The following is an 18,928-nucleotide window of genomic DNA, read 5'->3' on the forward strand; positions in this document are numbered from 1 at the left end:
TTGTTTCAGCGATATGCGTTCGACAAAAGTTTCGTCTTCTCTTCCCATGCCTTCTTCTTTGAGTTGGGAATTTGGCGCACGTCCCATTCACACTGGTATGGAATTGACCTAACCTCAACAGCTTAGGAGTGGTACCCGTTTAGTCCAGCGCTGTGGAGAGTGGGTTTGCTCATGACATTCGGATATGCTACGATTATGGAGACTTACAACCCCGACTGCCTTTGCAGAATACTGTGTAGTCTCGTGTCGTACGGCTCCGCTTTCAGCCAGCTCGCTTAACTGTCATGTCGATGCCATCTTCTCCATTTCAACACCGGTCCTCTGCTTCTCGGCCAGGCGGAAAAGTGTGGGAAAGCTTAAGTTGGTCTTAGTCTCTTTCAAAGTTCACGCCCTGTCGTCGCTCAGAGCTCGGGATCCCTCGCGTTACTCTCGGTGCGCGCCAATCTGTTCAATATTTCGGGATCATGGTTCATGATCTGGCCCACATCTCAACACATGCCACGTGCTGTTTGCTGCAAGTCGGATCTCGTGTCACCTGGAGAATCCCCAATCAACGACAGGGGGCCATCTCAGCCTGGTTCTTTGGTTCCAGGCAACAAGCTCTTGACGACCTGCTCATTTTAATTGGGGATCAGGGCGACCTGTGACCTAGGTCCGCGCACTTCAGACAGCTGCGACAGAGGGCTGGCGATCTGACATTGGAGTCTGTCCTTCGATCCCATGGAGCGGTTCAAGGCCGTCCTGCGTCATTTGCTCTATGTCCTGTGTGTTTTTTCGTGTCCATCCTTCCCGAAAAACATGTCATTACTCCTCATGTCGTGGCATTTTCGTCATCGGCAAAGCACCGCAGCCGAAACTTTTTCATCAAAGCGCTGGCATTAGATTCAATCATAGTTGTCGTCGTAGTAGGAATCATCATCTGATCCATCTCCAGAAGGATGCCTTCTGCGCCTATTTCCCTCCCGATTGCCCTTCTTCAGCTTCAGTGGGAACCCTGCACCGCGTGCTAAAAGCCCTTTCACCAAGTCGGTGCTGGGTTGAACTTGATCGAAGTCTTTCGCATTGACGACGCGAAAAGGCAGGCTGATGGTGGAGTCCACGCATGGCACAGTCGAGCCTTGATTTAGATATGCCGATTCCATTTTCATTAGTGTAAACTGAAGCCGGTAGTCCCCTGCTCTCCTGACAGATAGATCGGGGAATATGAAGAAACAACCTGGAACCTTGTAGGGGTCCTGAGGCTTTTTGACTGGCCGGTCCAAAGACGGTCGGATGAACCTATCAATGGTCGGACTCGGAGGCGGAGGCGGCGTTGTTGGATGGTGAGGCATTGTTGGTGGATCAGGGTCATCCAAGGTGACTGTCGGGCTGGCCACGGCAGTTCCAAGAAGTAGTCGCTGCACTTCTTTGCGACCATCATCCCGAAGATAATGCATAGTGCTTACGTCTTGACCTGGATTGTCTGCTGCCACCAATCTGCAGTACACAATCCACCACTGATTTTTGATCTCTGCCACATCGCCTGCATTGTCCGGGTCGAAATCGCGCATCATCAACTGAAGAATTGGAGGCGGATCAATTGGCCTTATTGACTGATCAGATATTTAACCTCGAAACTCAGCTGAAGTGACTGTACCTTCTATCTTTCCCGTCGGGTCCTGCCCGAGCCGCTCTAGGCTGCTGTCTGATGTACAGCGTACATCTGCTGGAATTTTGTCGACTGGTACCTGGAAATTCGGTCTGGATGGGTGCTCGAAATGAAGGATCTGTTTGACGATGGTGCTGACTTGACGCGTCGAACTCTAGGCGTTCATGATTTGTGGCTGTAAACGAGACTTGATGTTGAGGAGTGCTGGCTGGAAATGTAGAAGTTGGTGCTCTGTATGGAGGCCTACATAGCTTTAGTTGTCATGCTAGAAATCGAAGCAGCCTTCCCGTTACCTCGTTATAGGCTCCAAAGAGGCAGCTGTGGGAAGAGAGGAGATCGGAGGAGCGAGAGGTAGAAAGGGCCCTGACGGTGGTTGCTGTGTTGCGCCTGAATATTCGGGAAATGTTCGAGGCGGTATGGGCGTCCTAGGGGTGGACGAGGATGGACTCGAGAATGGTACATATGGTTGCTGAGGAGCTCGACCATGGAACGTCGATGTAATGCTTGAAGTAGTACTAGTATCGTCGCTGACCGTTCTCGTCGGAGCTCGGTAACCGTAGTGATGGGGATCCATCACCTGCTGTTGCGACTCATACGGTGTAGACGAGCAATGAGAAGGGCGGAAGTGACCGAAAGCTGGAAGAGCAGAATCTGACCGGTGCAACACAGCAGTCATGATATTTGGGAGTATCGATTTCGGTACAATGGTAACAGTGACTGCCTACACGGATTTTCGAAGGAGTCGTGGTCTGTCAATGAAATTCCAGCATTGGAGATGTATAGCTGGGCGCCTTATGCATACAGGGTGAACGTCAAAAGCCTGGATAGCAAGACGGACGCCACAAATATGGCAACCGAGCATTGACAAACTGGATCGAAGATTTGGTGGCGTGAAGAAGCGACGGGCGGGGACAGGCGGGACCGGTGGCAGAGCTGAGAGGATGAGATGAAGAGCTGGGACGGGCGGCAGAAGGGATAGCAGATGGTGTTCCCGAACGAGGCGACAGCAGATGACCGAAATTCGGTGCAGCGAAGTCCTCCGATGGGATTCCAGGACTTTGGTCATCAATGCCAATCTCTTGTGTGGAAGGGGTACGAGATGTGTCCCTGTCTGTGGCCCGCTCAGGCTGAAAGACCAGGATCGTTGGCCAGTCGTAGAATTCGAGATGCGAATTCAAGACGAGCTGGGTTTTCACCACCACCAACCAAGCCGGAACCGGGGATCGTTCTGGACCTCAGGATGTCAATCGACGACATCAAGCGCTCTGGAAGAGTCATAAGAAGCCATGGCCAGTAGCAGTGCAGGGCATCCATTCACCGCAACAGGAGCTGGTAAAAGATCCGGTCTAATGCGAGATTTAGTCAAAGCATATGCTCTAGGACACGGCGCGGGTCATTTTGGAGCAGTGATCGCAGGTTAATGCATCCAAGAGCATGGGTACAGGAGTTGGCACACCATGGCGGAGGGAGAAGATCGTCCGGGCGCCCATCAGCTTGGGAGACGGCGCACAAAAATTCTGGTCGAGGTTCCCCAGGGGCGCAGGGACAAGACAAGCAAGCCGTCAAACCAAAGATTGTCACGCCATGGGTAGTTTCCGGCAAGGTGCATGGTGCTTTTGAGATTTTGGGTGGGTAACGCGACCTGTTTAGCGAAGATCCAGAAGGTCTCTGGTAAGTCGAGACGAGAAGCCGAAGTCGAATTGCAACATGGCAGAATGGATCCTTCACAACTGTGGACATTGCACTACATTGGCAAGGACCGTGCGCGTGTTTACTGGGAACAGCAGATCGGTGCCCAAGTTGTTGTGCAATCAGTTCGACGATCACTGATGTAAGATGGTCGACAGAGTTGGACATCAGATAAAAACTATGAGGTATTCGTACTCGACCATGACAGGAAACAGCAAAGATTGGCAGGACCATGGATGGGCGAGTTGATCGTGATCTACAAGTACTTGTGACTGTGGTGGTGGTACAGGGTACTTAGCACCCACAGCACCATACTGTACTATGTAAGCCCACTTGCTCCCCACCATCGTTCGCATTTATCGTGCCAAGTATACCGAGCACCTCCGTACTCCGTACCAAGATCATCTTCGACGAACGCATGGCGGGTTCGGATGCCCGCAAAGGGATCCAAATCTGGAGCTTGTTCTTGAAGCTATGCGTACGAGTACGAACGGACTATGGCTCTAAGGGTTGAGGGTCTGATCGTCCTTCGTCTTCCTTGCCACACAACAGCTGCCCAACGTCTGACGTTTGACGAATTCGCGAGGCACAGGATTGTGATTGATCCCACGCCCAAGCAACACGGTTAGATGGGAAAGATCCAGAAGATCCAGAAGATCCAGTAGGAACAGTTGGATTGCCCTTGTATGCCCTTGACGGCTGGCTCACACACTAGTGCATCATGGTATCACAGCACATCTTCCTGCGCGCAGATTTCACAGCTTCACCAACGACAGGCTCCTGACGGCGTCGAGCTAAAATGGCAATACTGTATCCGTATCTTATGCCTGAAGACAACCTGGAAGTCCCCTGCCCGGATATCTCAACCCGGCAGAAGCTACCGTTTCCATCATGGGGATTGTGGCCAAAGGCCCAGACGGCACGGCCAGCCACCACTAATCCAAATGGCCATGCCGCACTTATCTAATTACGCGAGGCCCCTGACTGTTGTGTCAGGCCACCGGACATCTTTTCATACATGGATGCGGTCGGCCATGGACCCCGGTCAAAGGCTTCATGTCACCTCATCAAGGTTCAAAACTGTTGATTGCTGGCCCCGATCTTTCGCGGACACCTCTTTGTACTCTGTCTTCCTTTGTCAACGTCTTCTTGATGGGCTAGACTCGTCCGTCTGCCACTCGACGATAGCATTCTTGCGCTGGAATAAGCAAGCTCTCTTGGGATTGCGACAAGTGACTGAAGCCTGCATCTACTTGTCTTCGCATCGGCGTGCTTCAGCTGGCTTCCGCCTGTCACCCAACAACTCAAATCCACCAAGGCCAACTCCCCCCCGCTGCTTTGCATATCTGTTCCTGATCCCAGAGCTTTGATCATACTTCAGCACTACTCTGCATGATTTGACAGCAGCATTTGGTGGGCTATTCGATCCGTAGCCCTCTCAACTCCGCGCCGACGCTGCTGGTTGCTACATCTCCCGACTTCCGAAGTGCAGGACATGTGGGACAGCTGACAACTCCAGCCACCGGTAAAGCCTGGACACTTCCACAGTCTCTCCAGTAGCGAGAATTATGGAAGCTCTCCATCCTTGACGCTTGGGCTCTGTGTGAAGACTTTCTTCTTCATTACATTCACCTATTGGCCGATTACGACGCTTTGCTGTCTACCGTCATCCTGCGATGCCGGTTGTGACTGGCGAGAGGTCCGAATGGTCGCTGTGTCCCGGGACGTCACGGGAGAGGGAACAAACATATGCGCCCTGCTACTCTAGCCAGGAGACACTCAATCGTGCTGCTCTGGTGTTTACTATATCGCGCACCATGACTTTGTCGTGACGACCCGTGGGTATTTGCTCAATGCCCACAATAGAGAGCTGGATCTGCCTGAGGCAACACTATTACAGGGTCGGCCGTTAACCTTCCAGCTTGTCGGACTAGGGTTTGCTGCGTTTCCTTCTGCGAAAGCCACCCAAAACATCGAGCACATCCTTAACCTTGTAGGTCGTCACTCGCTTATCCCTGACAAACTTGTCTGAGCTCGCAATTACTGAACCAGATTTGATAGCCTACCGCCAGACAGATGTCATTGTCACTAAGCTGTCCATTCTAGGCCACTCAAGCCAAAGCAAAGGAGACATATTTTGGGCTTACTTACTCAATCAAGTTCCCGTCCGGATCACGAACGTAGACACTTCGCAATTTCCCTTGAGCACCCGTTCGCTGCACCACTTGTCCGCCTTCTAACACGTCCATACCTTTCTCCTGTAATCGCTCAAGCACGTCGTCCACGTTGTCTTCCACGAGAAAGCACAAGTCACCACTGCCCGGCTGCACGTTCTGGGCTTTGGGTTCGAACTCTTCTCCGCTGATATGGAGATTGATCTTCTGCCTCCCGAAGTTCAGGGCGTGTCGTTGAATACTAGGATGGTTGGCTGCTCCAAATGAAGTATGCTGCATGCCCAGAACCTCCTCGTAAAATTTTACGGAGGCATCAAGATCTTTAACCGTCAACACGATATGGTCAAGCGACTTGGCTCTTGCCACCGAGCTCATTTTCGCCGTGTAGTCTCTGAATGTTGCAGGAAGTGGCTTAGAGAGTTCTGGATGGAAATTAAAGCGGATAATTGCAAAGCGAGGGTCGTATTTTCCAAAAGTTTGAGGCTTGCTAGGTCTGTGCAATGTGCCCGTCGATATTGCTCTCTTCAAAATCTCCTAAAGATTGCAATAGATGCGTTAGTTGTACGCTGTTGCCGCCAGATCTCGCTATCCGCTCACTCTCCGCGCCAATATTGCGTTGGGATCCGAAAGGCCGTGTTTGTGCTCGCCTTGAGTGGTCAACCGGAAAATCAGCGAAGCGGACATGCACGTGTCAGAAGATCTATGATCTTAATATGCACTCTTTTAGATACGAGGTAGCTACAGTATCTGATCTACTCTCGATGGGTGCCACCTGTAGATGTCACTGGGACTACGGACTTGAGGGGGTAATGCCAGATTAGATAAGATGGCGGATGATGGCGTTAACGTCATAAAATCTTATTAGCGATTTTTTTCCTGGCCAACAATTCATAGAACAGCACACGGCACGCTTTCGGAGCCGACAGCGAACAGAGGGCTAGTCAGGTACATCAGACCCCCTTGTGTGCGTTCCCAAAGCGTCGGTGCACCTGGTTAGAATCACAGCGTGCCGAGATGGTGACCACAAGACTTCAAGAAAAGCTGGGCCACGAGACGCCCAACTCATCCGGGATTGAGAACACATCCAGCGCGAAAGGGTCCCCATCAGTGACCAGAGCTTCGAAAGGGCGCGGCACTCCGAGGAAAACAGAATCCAAGAGCGCAACGGCTTCCAAATCTTCTCGAGTAACCATAGAAATCGGGCCATCGCCACTAGCCCAGCACGCGACGCCGGCGGCAGATGACAAGAAAGAACTACCCGAGCGCTTAAAGTCGCCCTCAACGTTCTACACGCCCGGCAAAACTCCAGCGAACAAGAGAAAGCGTTTCGCCAGCGACGAGCCGGAGGACTCCATACTCGAAACGTTCAAGACGCCGGCGGAGTATCCCCGAACTCACAACGAAATCCCCAGCACCGAAGACGAAGATGATGACGATGATGCTCCCGAGGTTCTCAGCAGCAAAGCAACTCCTCAGAAGGCCCGGGGAGCGCCAACTCGTGCTGGCCGCGGCAGCGGTCGTAAACGAAGAAAGGCAGCCACAGACGTCGCTAACGACGCGAGCATTATACTCGAGTCCGACACCGTCGACGTGGCAAGAACACAGCCGACGCTGGATGAGGCACTGGCAGAGGCCGAAGCGGAAGTCAACGAGGGAGTCGCGTCGGATGCCACTGCTGTAGGTGACCAGGTCGATGCTACCCATATACCTACTACCACTACCAACCCGCCCCTGGAAGAGACCAATGCCGCTACATCGCATGAGGCGGCATCGGCCAGTGCAGATACCTCCGCAGCCGTGGACTCTGTCGATGACCCTCAGAGCACAAGTCTGGAAGATCGTCCCGAGGCTTTAGAGGATACCATCACCGTCAAGTCTGTACCTGAAGCGGCGGACATGGATTGCCAGCGCAAAACCGCAGCAGATGCCGACAAGCTTGAAAGTACGGAAACACCAGACGAACATCTGTCCAGTACGCCAGATAGTGCTACGGTACCTGGACCTGAAGCTGAAGCTGAACCCGAACGCGAAACCAAAGTCCCAGCTCCTTCATCAACCATCACACTGCAAGAACCCAGCGACTCAGCGCCCCTCCCAGAACCATCGGCGACGAACCCAACCACGACATCCCTCTCGTCAGAACACATCCCGACCTCGGCGATCAGAACCACCGCCCAAAAACCACAATCCCAATCCCACTCGAACCTCAACAAAGCCAAGTCCGCAAAGACCTCGTCAATCTCGACCCGTCAGCAACCCGCCTCGGCGCTACTTCACGAGCATCTTCCAAAACCGAAGCCGACCTCCTTGCACGACTTCCGCAGCCGTCTTCTCAACCGACATCCTCGCACTACCAATTTCGGACCACCGGGACATAAGAGGGTCAAGTTCGTGGGTGCCTGATAAGACGCATCACCACCGATCAGCTGGGCCGGCAACTCTGGTATAGGTGTGATCCTCTCCCGTGGAAAGGCGATGCGCAATGGTCTTTGGGGAGAGCTTTCTTTTTCATTTGCGAAGTTTGACGGTTTCGGTCATTGCACTAAGCCAGCTGAAACGCATCCAGCGCTTGGGGTAGGTAGTAATCACTCTGGACATTCAAGGTATATTCATCACTATTCCCAGATATGTTGCCGCATGATGTCGGCGCTCTGTTCAATCGAAACGTCCATCCAGAACAAAGCGCCACTTCCATTACCATTGCAGCAATTTGGTCTCTGCGTGCGTACTGTCACTTCTGTTCCGCGCTCATACCATATTCCTTGCAGAAGACCGTCCCCGTCCAAGTCTTTCGGGAGACTTTTCATTGCTCGTGTGAACCAGATTTCACGATCTCTAGATCCACGCATCCCTGAGGACATCAATATTCTCATCAACATAGCATCAAAGTCCCTCCTGTTGGACTGTGACCAGACGAGGGATCCTAGACCTTGCACTTAGGTAGGACTCCGAAGTCTCTCCACAAGGGTTTCTGAACGCGTCTACTTTGACTGTGCCAACACGATTACTGCCGTCATATTGCCTTTTTTGGCAAGGATAGTTGTCCGAAAGGCTGACCGCTTTCATTTCCATGAGCCAGCAACAGCGGATATCAGGGTATTTATATCTCTTTCCCATTTTCCTTCTCTCTTTCGTGTTATATTTTCGCCCATCACTATCACGTGCCCGAAGTAGCGGCCTGTCCCAAGCAGCCATTTGTGCTCCAACGCAAAACTCAGGGTATCAAAGATTTCATAATGGTCATCAATGTGCTTTTTCAGAGCGGTCTCAGCAAACGCCCGTTTTGCCCGTAACTGCTCTTACAGCCAGCGTCTCGATCCTCCTGGCATACAGATCCATCGCATGCATCAGCGGGTCCCCAAACATGACCTGCCGTAGCTGCTCGTCGCGGACGATACACGCCGTGACATCACCATCTGTCCCACCGTCCGGGACTCTCAGCACGACCAGACGCCCAGCATTCGAGAATGTCGCAGGCGGGACCTCCCACCACATCTTTCTCGTCGGCACTAGCTGCTTTTTCGGTCTCGCAGGCTGATTATTCTTCTTCGGATTTAACGACAGATCGAGTCGTGACATACTTGCGCCCAACATGGTCAGTGGTGACGCCGTGGTCTTGCTCGGCTGCAGTTGTGGTACAGGCCGTGAGAGGAGGTCCACTAGGCTCTTTATATACGTTCTCTCGGCCCGCGCGACAGGGTCGCCCTCGTTGATGAATGAATGAAAAAGACACTTCTTCAGTCGGCCATCAGCGGTGTCGGGCTTTTGCAGAGGTAGGAGGCTGATCGGCGGCGCACCGAACGTGATACAGTGCACCCTCTTGAAGCAGCCTGTCAGGATGTTCAGGTCGGATTGCACTGTTGTCGCGAGCATGTGGGCATACAGCAGGCTCGCCACGGCTCCGCCGGCGCTGTGTCCGGTGATGAGCAGTGAGCAACTTGTTCGATTAGGATTTTCTTCCAGTAGTTGCCTCAGTCTCGTAGCGATCGGTCGAGCCATGGCTTTTGCGACTTTCAGGAATCCCGAGTGACATAGATTGCCTTGATCGTCGAGAAAGCCTGCTGGCGAGACCGGATCGGTGCTTAGATTGATGCCCCAGTCGCGCATGCTGAGCATGCTTGTCCCTCGGATGGCGAAGACAACAGTGTTTTTGTCGTCGCATGGAATGCTTTTGATTACCATGGTCTTCGTGCCGGCGCGATTGTCTGCGGAGACAAAATCCTTTCGTTCAGAGGGGGACTGGGGTGAATGGTATGCACTGGCTGAATACTGTGCTGCAAGACACAGAAGAGGATAGGTGGGTATGTATACTCGGAGAGGTGGTAAGGAAGCTGGTAGTCGAGAATTGAGGTATAGGTCGAGCTTGGAGAAGACATTGACCTGCTTGCACTGGCTTTGTTTCTTTGGGCGCGCATGGCCGTTTCCCTGACTTCTGACATCTCGTTCAGAAAAGTAGTATGGTTCGGTGTACTCGGGTGCAGGAGAGTCAGGTATAGATATAGCTAGCTCTCGGGCAGAGCCGGTAAAGGCTTCTTCATCAATCAGGGATATAACATCACCCAGTTTGTCATCGATTTTTCTGTGCAAGTCGCCGCCTGCAGGAGTTGTCGAGGGAGTTATGTATGGAGGCTCGGGGTGAGACCAGGTGTATTGCGGTTGTAAAGGTCGGTATGGATTTTCTGTTGCGCCCTGTTGGGCTGATAAAGAGACAGTCGAAGCCATGTAACAGCCCAGCCCGCCATGAGGACCAGGCTGCGTAGCCCATTGGGGTTGTTGGTTGAGGGTATTGGATGTGTTCAATGCGTACGGGGGAGGTGGAGGGTTCGGAGCATAGACAGGAGCAGGACCAGTCGTAGTATTGGCATACTTCTGGCACTTTCGTGCTCCGTTGAAGAGGAAGGGCATTGTTAGGTTGCTGGCGCCGCGGATGGAAGGACAACGGTGGTATTGACGAAGCAGGCGTTGCTGCAATTCAGCTCATCAGTCCATCGCATGTAAGAGACTCACATGATGAAGCACAAACAGGAAGTCAACTTCTACAACTCCTCACGAAGAAGACTTGCTCCGCTTGGTCTGCCTCGTCGCCTGGCACCTGTGCCTGGTGCCCAGTCGTTGTTACTCACACAATCCGGCAGACTCGGGTGTGGTTGCTTGCGCCACGTTCAAAAGCCAATCATGACGCATAGCAGGTCGCACGAACTATGATTGATTGACCACGGCAATCTGACGAACCGACTTGACGTGTATGGGTCGCGCATGGGTCCCAGGACCCCTCTGCCCGGGATTGTCTCAAATGCCAATGGAATTGTCAACCTTACGATGCTTTTGGACCATGAGCCGTGGGTGGTAAGGAAGTGGGCTCGTGGGTATCGACAGACGCCGGGGATCCGCCAGCCTTGCCAAACCCGGCACCTATTCTTAGCACCAGATATTGGGCAAGGATTCAGGCCGTAAACTATGCTATATCCCGTGGTGTTTCTGCGATGTCGAGAGCGCTACAGAGCATTGCAGATTGGAAAGCTAGCAAACAGCAGGCGTAGGAAGCGAAAGAAGAAGGTCCGAAGCAGTGACACCATTCGAAATGAGAGACCTAGCAAGCTGGATGGTCTATGGCAGGTCCTTTTATTTTCATTCACTGGTATCTCTACCAACTTTAAAGCACTTTCTGCTACTGCCGCACTCGGTTCTCTTGTGCGTCGCATACCTTAGCATCCGAAGTAAAGGCATGCCCTCACCTCGCACCGCGAGTCTGACCGCGGGCCACGTTCTGGCATACGCTCGGGAGTCGAACCAGACCGTCCATGCAGACTTCGTCTTCTACAACAATGCTGTCAACACCGTTCACGTTCGCCTTTGCCTCCACTTTGCCCCTCTTTGAGCTTGGTAAGGATCTCCAGGAATTGGCCACGCTTGAAGACCACCTCCCAGTGGCTGTTATGCGAAGTTGGAAAGCCAAGCAGTGAGGGTCGAATCCAGATGAAAGATGTCCCTGGGCACGGAGTGTCCAGACTGGTACTGCCTACTGACTGACCAGGCCTGAGGACGTCCGTCCGCTGAGTGATCCAGTCGTACACTCAGCATGGTGCCCTCCTTGTCTCTTCTGCAACGGGCCAAGTGAAGTCGTCAGCTGGTATTTGATCCATCGAGATCTCTGGGCGTTCTGCAACTTTCTGCCCCTAGGCGGAGTCTGCCCTCTATGTCGTCTGCCGACAAACATTTTTGTGTGGGGCCATTGAACACTCAGGTCGTGAAAAGACTGTCCTCCTCTCTTAGATACTCTCCCACATCGCCCTGTCGAAAAGCCACTACTGTCGTAGGGTCCAACTTCCTCGCTTCCGCTGTCGACCTGGCTGTCACGCCGAAACCCAAAGGTGTATCATCCATGGCCAGAATGACCACGCCCGAATGCTCAGGACAATCTTCACTCCATCTGCCCACATGCGCCTTCACAACGTTGCCGCCGTACAAGAACGGCATCTCTCCATTCGGCTTGATCCACAACTTATACCGTGCATGCGGCGCAATGACATCCAGGGCTGTTATGTGCAGTCTGAACTTCCCCGTCTTGGTAAATTTGCCCACACAGGTGCCCAGTGAAAGCAGATTGTCTCGAGCGACGGCCGTAGCTAGATTCGCAAGGGAGAGGCGGACATAGTAGACTCGGGACTCGTGTAGGCGAAAAACATGACGGTCGCTATCGTCGTCGGAAGAATCGGACGGTGCAATTAGTTGAGTAAGTGAGCGGCCGGTGTAGTTGGCCAGCTTCGTGAACAGCGTCTGCGTCTCGACGTCGGTGAGAGGCCTCATCTTGTCTTCCTGTCGCGGCAGTTCGCTCTTTCAAGTATTTAACAGCAACTCGTAAACTCTTCTGAACAATATGCCGCAAGCATTGTATCATTGTACAAAATGCATCTGCGGAGAAAAATTTATAGAACCGGCTATTCTCCGGCTTGATTTTCTCCGCCTCAGCAAATCTTCAGAAATTTTGTCCAGGTATCAAACGGCCGACAAATCTAGAACTAACAAGATCACCTCTCCCCCTTCTCACAACTAAACGGCACAGTAGAGCGGCCATGCCTCATGGTCGTCCAGCAAAGCGCAGGCGCATAACTCCTCCCCTCGACGACGACATCCCTTCCAAAACCATCAAGTCCTCCGACCTCTTCGCCCGCGCGGCCGACTGGGATCTCGAGCAAGCCTACGCACAAAGGAACCGGTCCAAGAAGACCAAAGAGTCTACCAGACTCCCTATTAAGACCGCCGAAGGGGCCCTCCAACGAGCCAAAGAAGACGCCGAAGACGACGCATCAGACAGCTTTCTCGGCTCCGGCTCAGATGACGAAGCCGACGACGACGACGAACATGTATTAGACACACCTCCTACCGAGCCTGAACCCCCGGCGCAGGTGGTACCCTTGAAACAGCAAATCCTTGCCGCGAAGGAAGAAATTGCCCGTCTGGCGGGCTTGCTCAACGAAGACCCCGAAGAACATGCAGGCTCGTTCAAGAAGCTCGCACAGATTTCCGGGCCGAATTCGCCTGTTCCCGTACAGAAACTCGTTCTTGCTGCGCTAGCCGCTGTGTATAAGGACGTGATCCCAGGCTACCGGATACGCTCGTATAAAGAGGAAGATTTGGGCAACAAGGTGTCAAAAGATGTTCGGAGCACGAGACATTACGAGCAGGCTCTTGTCACTGGATACCAGGCGTACGTCAAGCATCTGGCTAGTCTGGCGAAAGGACGCAAGGCCACTGAAGATGCACAGTCTCTGAAAAGCGTCGCTATCAATTGTGTCTGCACCTTGCTCCTCTCGGTACCACATTTCAACTGCCGCACCGAGTTGCTAAACGTCTTGGTGCACGAACTAGCTAGCAGGGAAGCGAGCCCAGACTTTTTGAAAGGCATTGAGACGTTGGAAAAGTTCTTCACAAATGACGAAGACGGCGCGCCGTCACTGGAAGCTGTCGGTCTGCTTACGAAGATGATGAAGGCCAAAGACTATCGGATCAGGGAGGAGGTGTTGAACACGTTCTTGCAATTGCGTCTGCTCCTGGAATTGAGCACACCCAGCTCGACCACGAAGTCGGATAAGCCGGAAGACATGTCGAAACTGCATGGCAGGAAGGTGAAGAGGGAAAAGTTCGAGCACAGATCCAAAAAGGAAAGGAAGCTTGCAAAAGAGCGGAAGGCTGTCGAAAAGGATATGCGTGATGCCGATGCTACTGTCAACTATGAAGAGCGGGAGAAGATGCAATCAGAGACTTTGAAGCTGGTATTCGTCACCTACTTCCGCATTTTGAAAGCCAGAGTCCCCGAATTGATGGGAGCTGTGCTTGAGGGCCTAGCGGTATACGCACATCTCATTAATCAGGACTTCTTTGGCGATGTTCTCGAGGCTCTCAAGGACATCATCAACCAGGCTGATGCGGCGACGAAGGGCGAGTTGGACTTGGAAAGCGGAGGCAGCGCTGGTGTTTATGGCGAAGAGATCCGAAACATGGCGCGTGAGAGTCTTCTATCGACGCAGACGGCCTTTACACTCCTCTCAGGCCAAGATGTGTCCAAGGCTGCTTCAAGTCTGCACTTGGACCTCTCCTTTTTCACCTCGCACACCTACCGCTCCATGTATCCGCTGTCTCTGGATGCTGACATCGAGCTGGGACCCAAATCTATACACCTGCCGGATCCACATGCCTCGAAGGCATCCGAGAAAGCCGCCAACAAGATCAACGTCTCTACGCCGATACTTCTTCTCACGCGAGTGCTCACCTGGATCTTGCTCACACCATCTCAGCCTCCGCCGACCATTGCTGCGGCATCGTTCTGTAAGCGTCTGTTAACAATCTCGTTGCAATTGCCGGAGAAGTCAGCGCTTGCAGTACTCAGTCTGCTGGCCAAAACAGCAGACAAGCACGGTCGTAAAATCGAAGCTTTGTGGTACAGTGACGAGAGAAAAGGTGACGGAGTTTTCAGAGGAGAAAGTGACACTGTCGAAGGGACGAACGTGCTTGCAACTGGTAGTGGTGTTTGGGAAGGGGAGCTTCTAAGAAAGCATTTCTGTCCCAAGATTAGAGAGCAAGTTGTTGCCATTGACAAGGTCATAGCAGCCCTCCATAGATGAGCGACACAGTAATGTGACACCTGTCCTCGTGTTTAATATGATCCTGCGCCTGATTTGGGACCTCAGTCGTGATCTTTTTGACTCAAAGCTGCCTCCATGACCTGCAATAGGCCCTTCCTCCATATTGCAAATGTTCTTTTCCATGGAGACGGGGGATTTGACAGCGGAACGATGAGCCGCAGCATCATGCATCATGACAGCTCCCTGTGCTGTGCACCCACTGTGTTGGTCATAGGCGCTGGCACCAGGCGAACAACGCCACTTGTGGCGTATCATGACCATCCGAGCAGCCAAGTGGTGCCAGTGGCATACCCATTAGACCCATGAGACCCATGTCTCGCCAGTGGCTCGCCTACAGTAGCTGCCACCCAAGCTGCAGGAAAAGCTAGCGCATCCACTGAATGACTTCCCAACAAACCGATGCTTGCATTTCGTTCTCATATGCGCCCCAATGCGCGCCAATAGAGCACATGTTAAGCTGCAGTGAGATCCAGAATTTCATGCATCACGGCCTTGAAATGCCATGCACGATCCGTCTCGCGAGCGAATAGCTCCACAAAGCATTCCTTGCACGGGCGAGGGCTTTTGCCTAGAGAAAGACACTCGAGCACAACTCCGGGAAACTTGGCTTGTGGTGTGACAGGTCGATAGCCTGAACTTTTCTTGTGCTTGTGCAATTCATTTTAGAGCTTCTGGTGTAATTACTGATGATCGTTGTTCTCTGGAGCTCTGACCACTATCAAAAACAGATCGACACTGAACAGCATTCTCTTATAAAAGGCCTGAGTTGACCCCGGATTCCGCTGATACTCGTTCCTCGTCATCCAAAACATCTCGAATCGGCCGGACCGTTTCAAGAAAGAAGAACGTCTTGACCACTTGTATCTGTGTTTTTGCGGGGTTAGTACAGTGTGCTGAATATGTTGTACGTCTGCTAATGAGTCTGTAGCTTTCGCACTGGTTGTTCACCCAGCATTTATCACTCTCATCCATAAGTCGTGAACGGACGAAGACCGAACGTCGCGCCACTCGAGTTTTTAGGCTATTGTTCTCATTCCTTATCAGCCATTGTCGATTTACCCTGTTTCAGTCCGAAATAGGTCTCAAAGGTGAGATACTGCCACCCTGACATTGACTGAGTCGTCCATCACCATATCAGCCAGTGCCGCCCTGGAATGCTCGGACTGGGGGAGTCGTGACGAGGTCTTGACGCTTCTAAGCTGTTGGCTAGAGGGGCTTGATCTCTTCGACGTTGAGGCTCGATCAGAAGTGCCGGCATTGACGTGAAGACGAAAAGTCAACCGAGGATGCTAGCTGTTGCAGTCACCTTGTGAGGCAGGAGCGACCATGGGACACCAGCTTTCTCCTCAGCTTGCTTGGGCAGCGTCACCCGCAATACCACCTCGTGCTTTAGACATCCAATCTTACCCTGCAAGGAACGGCACTAACCATGTTAGCGGATAGATCCTTTCACTCTCCAGTTGCTGTCAAGGGACACCTTCTCCGCCTGTACTATCCCTAAGTGCTTGCACAATCAACAGCTCATCCCGAAAATCATTCCAAAAAGAACATAGCAATACAGTTTCCAGAACGGCAGGATGGTTTCCACCGTCATCACCTTCACCAAGCCCGATGTGCAGCCACCCGTCTACATTGCCGGCGGCTTTACTGACTGGGCACCTGTGGAAATGCAGTGTGAATCATCCCAGAGTGGTCAGAACAAGTTCACTCACACGACCGAGCTGCAGCCAGGGGAGCATCAGTACAAATTCCGCCTCGGTCCTGGTGATTGGTGGGTCCTGGATGAGTCGGCTCCAACAGGTCAGTACCACATTTATCTCCTTTCCAAGATTCAGCTGGCTGATATTAGGATAGCGGACGACGGATCCGGCAACATCAATAATGCTCTCAGTGTGACAGCCGAAGAGACCGAAGTATCCTCACAACAGCCGACCGAAGATGTCTCTCGAGCCTCAGTCCCTGCTGCTCCACTCGATACGCTTGCTGCTGTGGAGGAAGAGCTGGAAGTCAGACCGGACACTATAACCGCAGATGACCACAAAGAAGCATCCATTCCGGACGTAGCGCCGCCCCCTTATTCGGCGGAAGAGCATGCTACGCCCCAGGCTTCAGAGCCTGCCAAACAAAATCTGGAGCCGAAGGTCACGAACATCGAGAGGAAGTCTGTGGAGAGCAAGGCCCAGCCCGCAGCAACGAACGGCGGGCTGGCAAAGAAGTAAGTCTGATCGCCCTGCTGGATATATGCTGCTTTACTGACGAGTTCTAAGCAGGATATTGTTGGTAGCTGCCATCGTTGCCATTCCGGTGGCTATTTCTTTATTTTTACGCCGATAGAACGGCCGCATCGGTTCTTTCATTGGGAAGTCAAACAATTGATGGTTTTGATGTCACTTTTCCTATCTTTACACAGAAAAACAAAATGTCGTTTAGGCTGTCCGCAAGCAGGTATGCCAGCGGGTGCGGTAATATTCGTATTCTCAATTCAAAAAAGTATCTACAGGTCGTTTTCAGGCGAAAATGATTTCTTCCTCTTTCCACGGTCATCCTTGAATATCTACCTACCCTTGTATGGCTTCCTGGCGACACACCACCTGTGGTAAGAACTAAAGCTTACAAAAGGTCTCCACAGCCGACTTGGTCTCGTCCTTTGTCTCCTTGACCAGGCCAGAAATGGCCTTGAAATTGCCGTCCTTCGCATCACCCACCAATTCAAAAAGCAAGCTCTCGCTGGTCGTGACGGTGCATCCTTCGCGTGCCAGCCGAGCGAGGGCGACGGGTCGCTCGCCTGCATTGCAGCTGCTCACACCGTCAGCCAGGATGTAGACTTTGTGCCCGAGTGCGAGGAGGTCCAAGGCCGTCTGGGTCACGCAGATGTGCGTTTCGATGCCCACTATGATGACGGAGAGGTGCGAGGCCGGGTTCGTGGCGAGTTGGGAGGTCAGTTCGGGCACGAGCATGGAGAAGGCGGTTTTGTCGACTTCGGTCGTGGCGGAGGAGTCGGTGGGTAGGACCGAGGTGATTTCGCTAACGGTTGCGCCGAGCCGGGAGGCGTTTTGCGTGGTTATGTAGATTGGCATGTTGAAGATTTTGGCTGAGTGAGTGGATGAGGTTCGTTAGCAAATGGTTACGTCAGTATTTTGGGTAGTGCGTGGGGACGCTGAGGGTTTGATCTCAAGAATGGTGAACAGGAGAGAGAGAGAGACATGGAAGGGGTTGAAAGGGTGGAGTATATACCTGCTTTTACCATCTTTGCGCTGGTAGATATGCTTAGGGTTCAAGAGCATGTTAGTATATGGCTTTTCTGAAAGAGAGGTGGATATGGATACTAGTATGGATATCCATCGAAAGGGTGAGAATGGACGGATTGGAACGGGCAACGAGGCTGGAAGTTGAGTATGGATGGACGGAATGGTGGAATCTGGGAATCAATACATACACCTTGGGAAATTCCCATATCGCTGTACGGAACTTCTCTTGAACGTCGCAGATACTGCCATCGAACACAATGTCCGGTCAGTATATTGGGCTTTTGACCAGCAACAAGAGACGTCGTCAAATCTTTGCTTTTGCCTTTTGCCTGTGCCAAATAGCACAACAAAACCCCTTTTACATTCACACAAGACCGGGACGGGACTTGAGAAGAAGAGCTTTTGTGAACGAACGTACAATAACACCGGATTGACTATGACATGGTAATAAACGTCAGTACGGTGCCCCAGATTAAGCTCTGGAGTAAACTCTTCGCCCATGTATGTATTCGCGGCGACCTTTCGCTGTGATTCTTTCTTTCCCGCAAGCAAGCAACCAAGCAAGGAATGACCCTCCAACACAGCGGCACGTACCTATCCGTCTTGAGTTGGTGGAAGTCATGTTTTTGCTAGGCGCCACAATTTGAACTGTACGTCAAAACTGCAAGCAGAGTGGGAGGTGTAAACGTGAAACAAAAGGTCGAGGGAGAGGAGCAGTTTCGGAAAGCCCTGCGATAGTGAGCGGGCGGGCAACTATATGCCGTATTGCAGCATATATCGAGGGTGAGGAATTTGGGAATTGGAAGTAAAGTACGACCTAGGTAACTGAGGGTGGACTGAAGTGGTTGTTGATATTTGTGGATAAGCTAGCTACTCCGTAGGAACTCCCCGAATGCGGGCGAGGCCGGGCCAGCGGGTGAATTGCCGATGCCACCCAGATGCGAATGGGACCGAGGAAGTGTTCATTGTGGAGGAGAACTCTTGTACGGAGGACTGAGGCTTCATTTTGGAGGAGGCCAGCAAGTA

The 18,928-nt window shown here is 52.3% G+C and overlaps 8 protein-coding genes across 9 annotated transcripts; 3 read left to right on the plus strand and 5 right to left on the minus strand.

Annotated features, from left to right (window-relative positions):
* Positions 1 to 6: 6 nt before the first annotated feature.
* Positions 7 to 2,850, minus strand: PV05_11380 (uncharacterized protein). The gene is made up of 3 exons (XM_013454860.1): positions 1,942 to 2,850; positions 1,637 to 1,891; positions 7 to 1,584 (listed from the first exon to the last, which is right to left on the minus strand). The coding sequence occupies exons 1-3, from the start codon at positions 2,322 to 2,324 to the stop codon at positions 885 to 887; spliced, it is 1,338 nt and encodes a 445-aa protein (XP_013310314.1). The 5' UTR covers positions 2,325 to 2,850; the 3' UTR covers positions 7 to 884.
* A 2,634-nt stretch (positions 2,851 to 5,484) lies between these two features.
* On the minus strand, positions 5,485 to 6,195 carry PV05_11381 (uncharacterized protein; the record flags this gene model as incomplete). Its single annotated transcript, XM_013454861.1, has 2 exons — positions 5,485 to 6,045; positions 6,109 to 6,195. 2 exons carry the CDS (start codon positions 6,193 to 6,195, stop codon positions 5,485 to 5,487), a joined length of 648 nt encoding a protein of 215 aa, XP_013310315.1.
* Positions 6,196 to 6,394: 199 nt separating this feature from the next.
* PV05_11382 (uncharacterized protein) lies at positions 6,395 to 8,125 on the plus strand. Its single transcript, XM_013454862.1, has one exon. The coding sequence runs from the start codon at positions 6,526 to 6,528 to the stop codon at positions 7,912 to 7,914; it is 1,389 nt and encodes a 462-aa protein (XP_013310316.1). The 5' UTR covers positions 6,395 to 6,525; the 3' UTR covers positions 7,915 to 8,125.
* A 6-nt stretch (positions 8,126 to 8,131) lies between these two features.
* Positions 8,132 to 10,806, minus strand: PV05_11383 (uncharacterized protein). The gene has a single exon (XM_013454863.1). It carries the CDS (start codon positions 10,414 to 10,416, stop codon positions 8,779 to 8,781), a length of 1,638 nt encoding a protein of 545 aa, XP_013310317.1. The 5' UTR covers positions 10,417 to 10,806; the 3' UTR covers positions 8,132 to 8,778.
* Positions 10,807 to 11,118: 312 nt separating this feature from the next.
* Positions 11,119 to 12,385, minus strand: PV05_11384 (uncharacterized protein). The gene has a single exon (XM_013454864.1). The coding sequence runs from the start codon at positions 12,316 to 12,318 to the stop codon at positions 11,752 to 11,754; it is 567 nt and encodes a 188-aa protein (XP_013310318.1). The 5' UTR covers positions 12,319 to 12,385; the 3' UTR covers positions 11,119 to 11,751.
* Positions 12,386 to 12,524: 139 nt separating this feature from the next.
* Positions 12,525 to 14,649, plus strand: PV05_11385 (uncharacterized protein). Its single transcript, XM_013454865.1, has one exon. The coding sequence runs from the start codon at positions 12,585 to 12,587 to the stop codon at positions 14,631 to 14,633; it is 2,049 nt and encodes a 682-aa protein (XP_013310319.1). The 5' UTR covers positions 12,525 to 12,584; the 3' UTR covers positions 14,634 to 14,649.
* Positions 14,650 to 15,171: 522 nt separating this feature from the next.
* PV05_11386 (uncharacterized protein) lies at positions 15,172 to 18,062 on the plus strand. Its single transcript, XM_013454866.1, has 5 exons — positions 15,172 to 15,533; positions 15,583 to 15,742; positions 16,098 to 16,454; positions 16,509 to 16,869; positions 16,922 to 18,062. Exons 3-5 carry the CDS (start codon positions 16,232 to 16,234, stop codon positions 16,986 to 16,988), a joined length of 651 nt encoding a protein of 216 aa, XP_013310320.1. The 5' UTR covers positions 15,172 to 15,533; positions 15,583 to 15,742; positions 16,098 to 16,231; the 3' UTR covers positions 16,989 to 18,062.
* On the minus strand, positions 17,079 to 18,733 carry PV05_11387. 2 transcript variants are annotated; one of them, XM_013454868.1, is made up of 5 exons: positions 18,497 to 18,733; positions 18,321 to 18,336; positions 18,091 to 18,144; positions 17,889 to 17,920; positions 17,079 to 17,745 (listed from the first exon to the last, which is right to left on the minus strand). In XM_013454868.1, exons 1-5 carry the CDS (start codon positions 18,522 to 18,524, stop codon positions 17,258 to 17,260), a joined length of 618 nt encoding a protein of 205 aa, XP_013310322.1. In that variant the 5' UTR covers positions 18,525 to 18,733; the 3' UTR covers positions 17,079 to 17,257. The 2 variants fall into 2 exon arrangements, with proteins under 2 accessions (XP_013310322.1, XP_013310321.1); XM_013454867.1 differs by having other exon boundaries at positions 18,091 to 18,336.
* Positions 18,734 to 18,928: the final 195 nt, after the last annotated feature.

This window comes from Exophiala xenobiotica (assembly GCF_000835505.1).
Source record: "Exophiala xenobiotica strain CBS 118157 unplaced genomic scaffold supercont1.7, whole genome shotgun sequence".
NCBI lineage: Eukaryota > Fungi > Ascomycota > Eurotiomycetes > Chaetothyriales > Herpotrichiellaceae > Exophiala > Exophiala xenobiotica.

Excerpts from the sequence above, each read along its gene's own strand:
- PV05_11380 (XM_013454860.1), bottom strand. The coding sequence starts at position 2,324 with ATGACTGCTGTGTTGCACCGGTCAGATTCTGCTCTTCCAGCTTTCGGT. Across the intron at positions 1,892-1,941 it reads TCTTTGGAGCCTATAACGAG|GCCTCCATACAGAGCACCAA; the intron begins GTAACGGGAAGG and ends AAAGCTATGTAG. Across the intron at positions 1,585-1,636 it reads CCCGACGGGAAAGATAGAAG|GCCAATTGATCCGCCTCCAA; the intron begins GTACAGTCACTT and ends TCAGTCAATAAG.
- PV05_11382 (XM_013454862.1), top strand. The coding sequence starts at position 6,526 with ATGGTGACCACAAGACTTCAAGAAAAGCTGGGCCACGAGACGCCCAAC.
- PV05_11383 (XM_013454863.1), bottom strand. The coding sequence starts at position 10,416 with ATGCCCTTCCTCTTCAACGGAGCACGAAAGTGCCAGAAGTATGCCAAT.
- PV05_11384 (XM_013454864.1), bottom strand. The coding sequence starts at position 12,318 with ATGAGGCCTCTCACCGACGTCGAGACGCAGACGCTGTTCACGAAGCTG.
- PV05_11385 (XM_013454865.1), top strand. The coding sequence starts at position 12,585 with ATGCCTCATGGTCGTCCAGCAAAGCGCAGGCGCATAACTCCTCCCCTC.
- PV05_11386 (XM_013454866.1), top strand. The coding sequence starts at position 16,232 with ATGGTTTCCACCGTCATCACCTTCACCAAGCCCGATGTGCAGCCACCC. Across the intron at positions 16,455-16,508 it reads GGATGAGTCGGCTCCAACAG|CGGACGACGGATCCGGCAAC; the intron begins GTCAGTACCACA and ends ATATTAGGATAG. Across the intron at positions 16,870-16,921 it reads AACGGCGGGCTGGCAAAGAA|CAGGATATTGTTGGTAGCTG; the intron begins GTAAGTCTGATC and ends ACGAGTTCTAAG.
- PV05_11387 (XM_013454868.1), bottom strand. The coding sequence starts at position 18,524 with ATGACTTCCACCAACTCAAGACGGATAG. Across the intron at positions 17,921-18,090 it reads ATATGGGAATTTCCCAAGGT|CATATCTACCAGCGCAAAGA; the intron begins GTATGTATTGAT and ends TTGAACCCTAAG. Across the intron at positions 17,746-17,888 it reads CGCAAAGATGGTAAAAGCAG|CCAAAATCTTCAACATGCCA; the intron begins GTATATACTCCA and ends CCACTCACTCAG.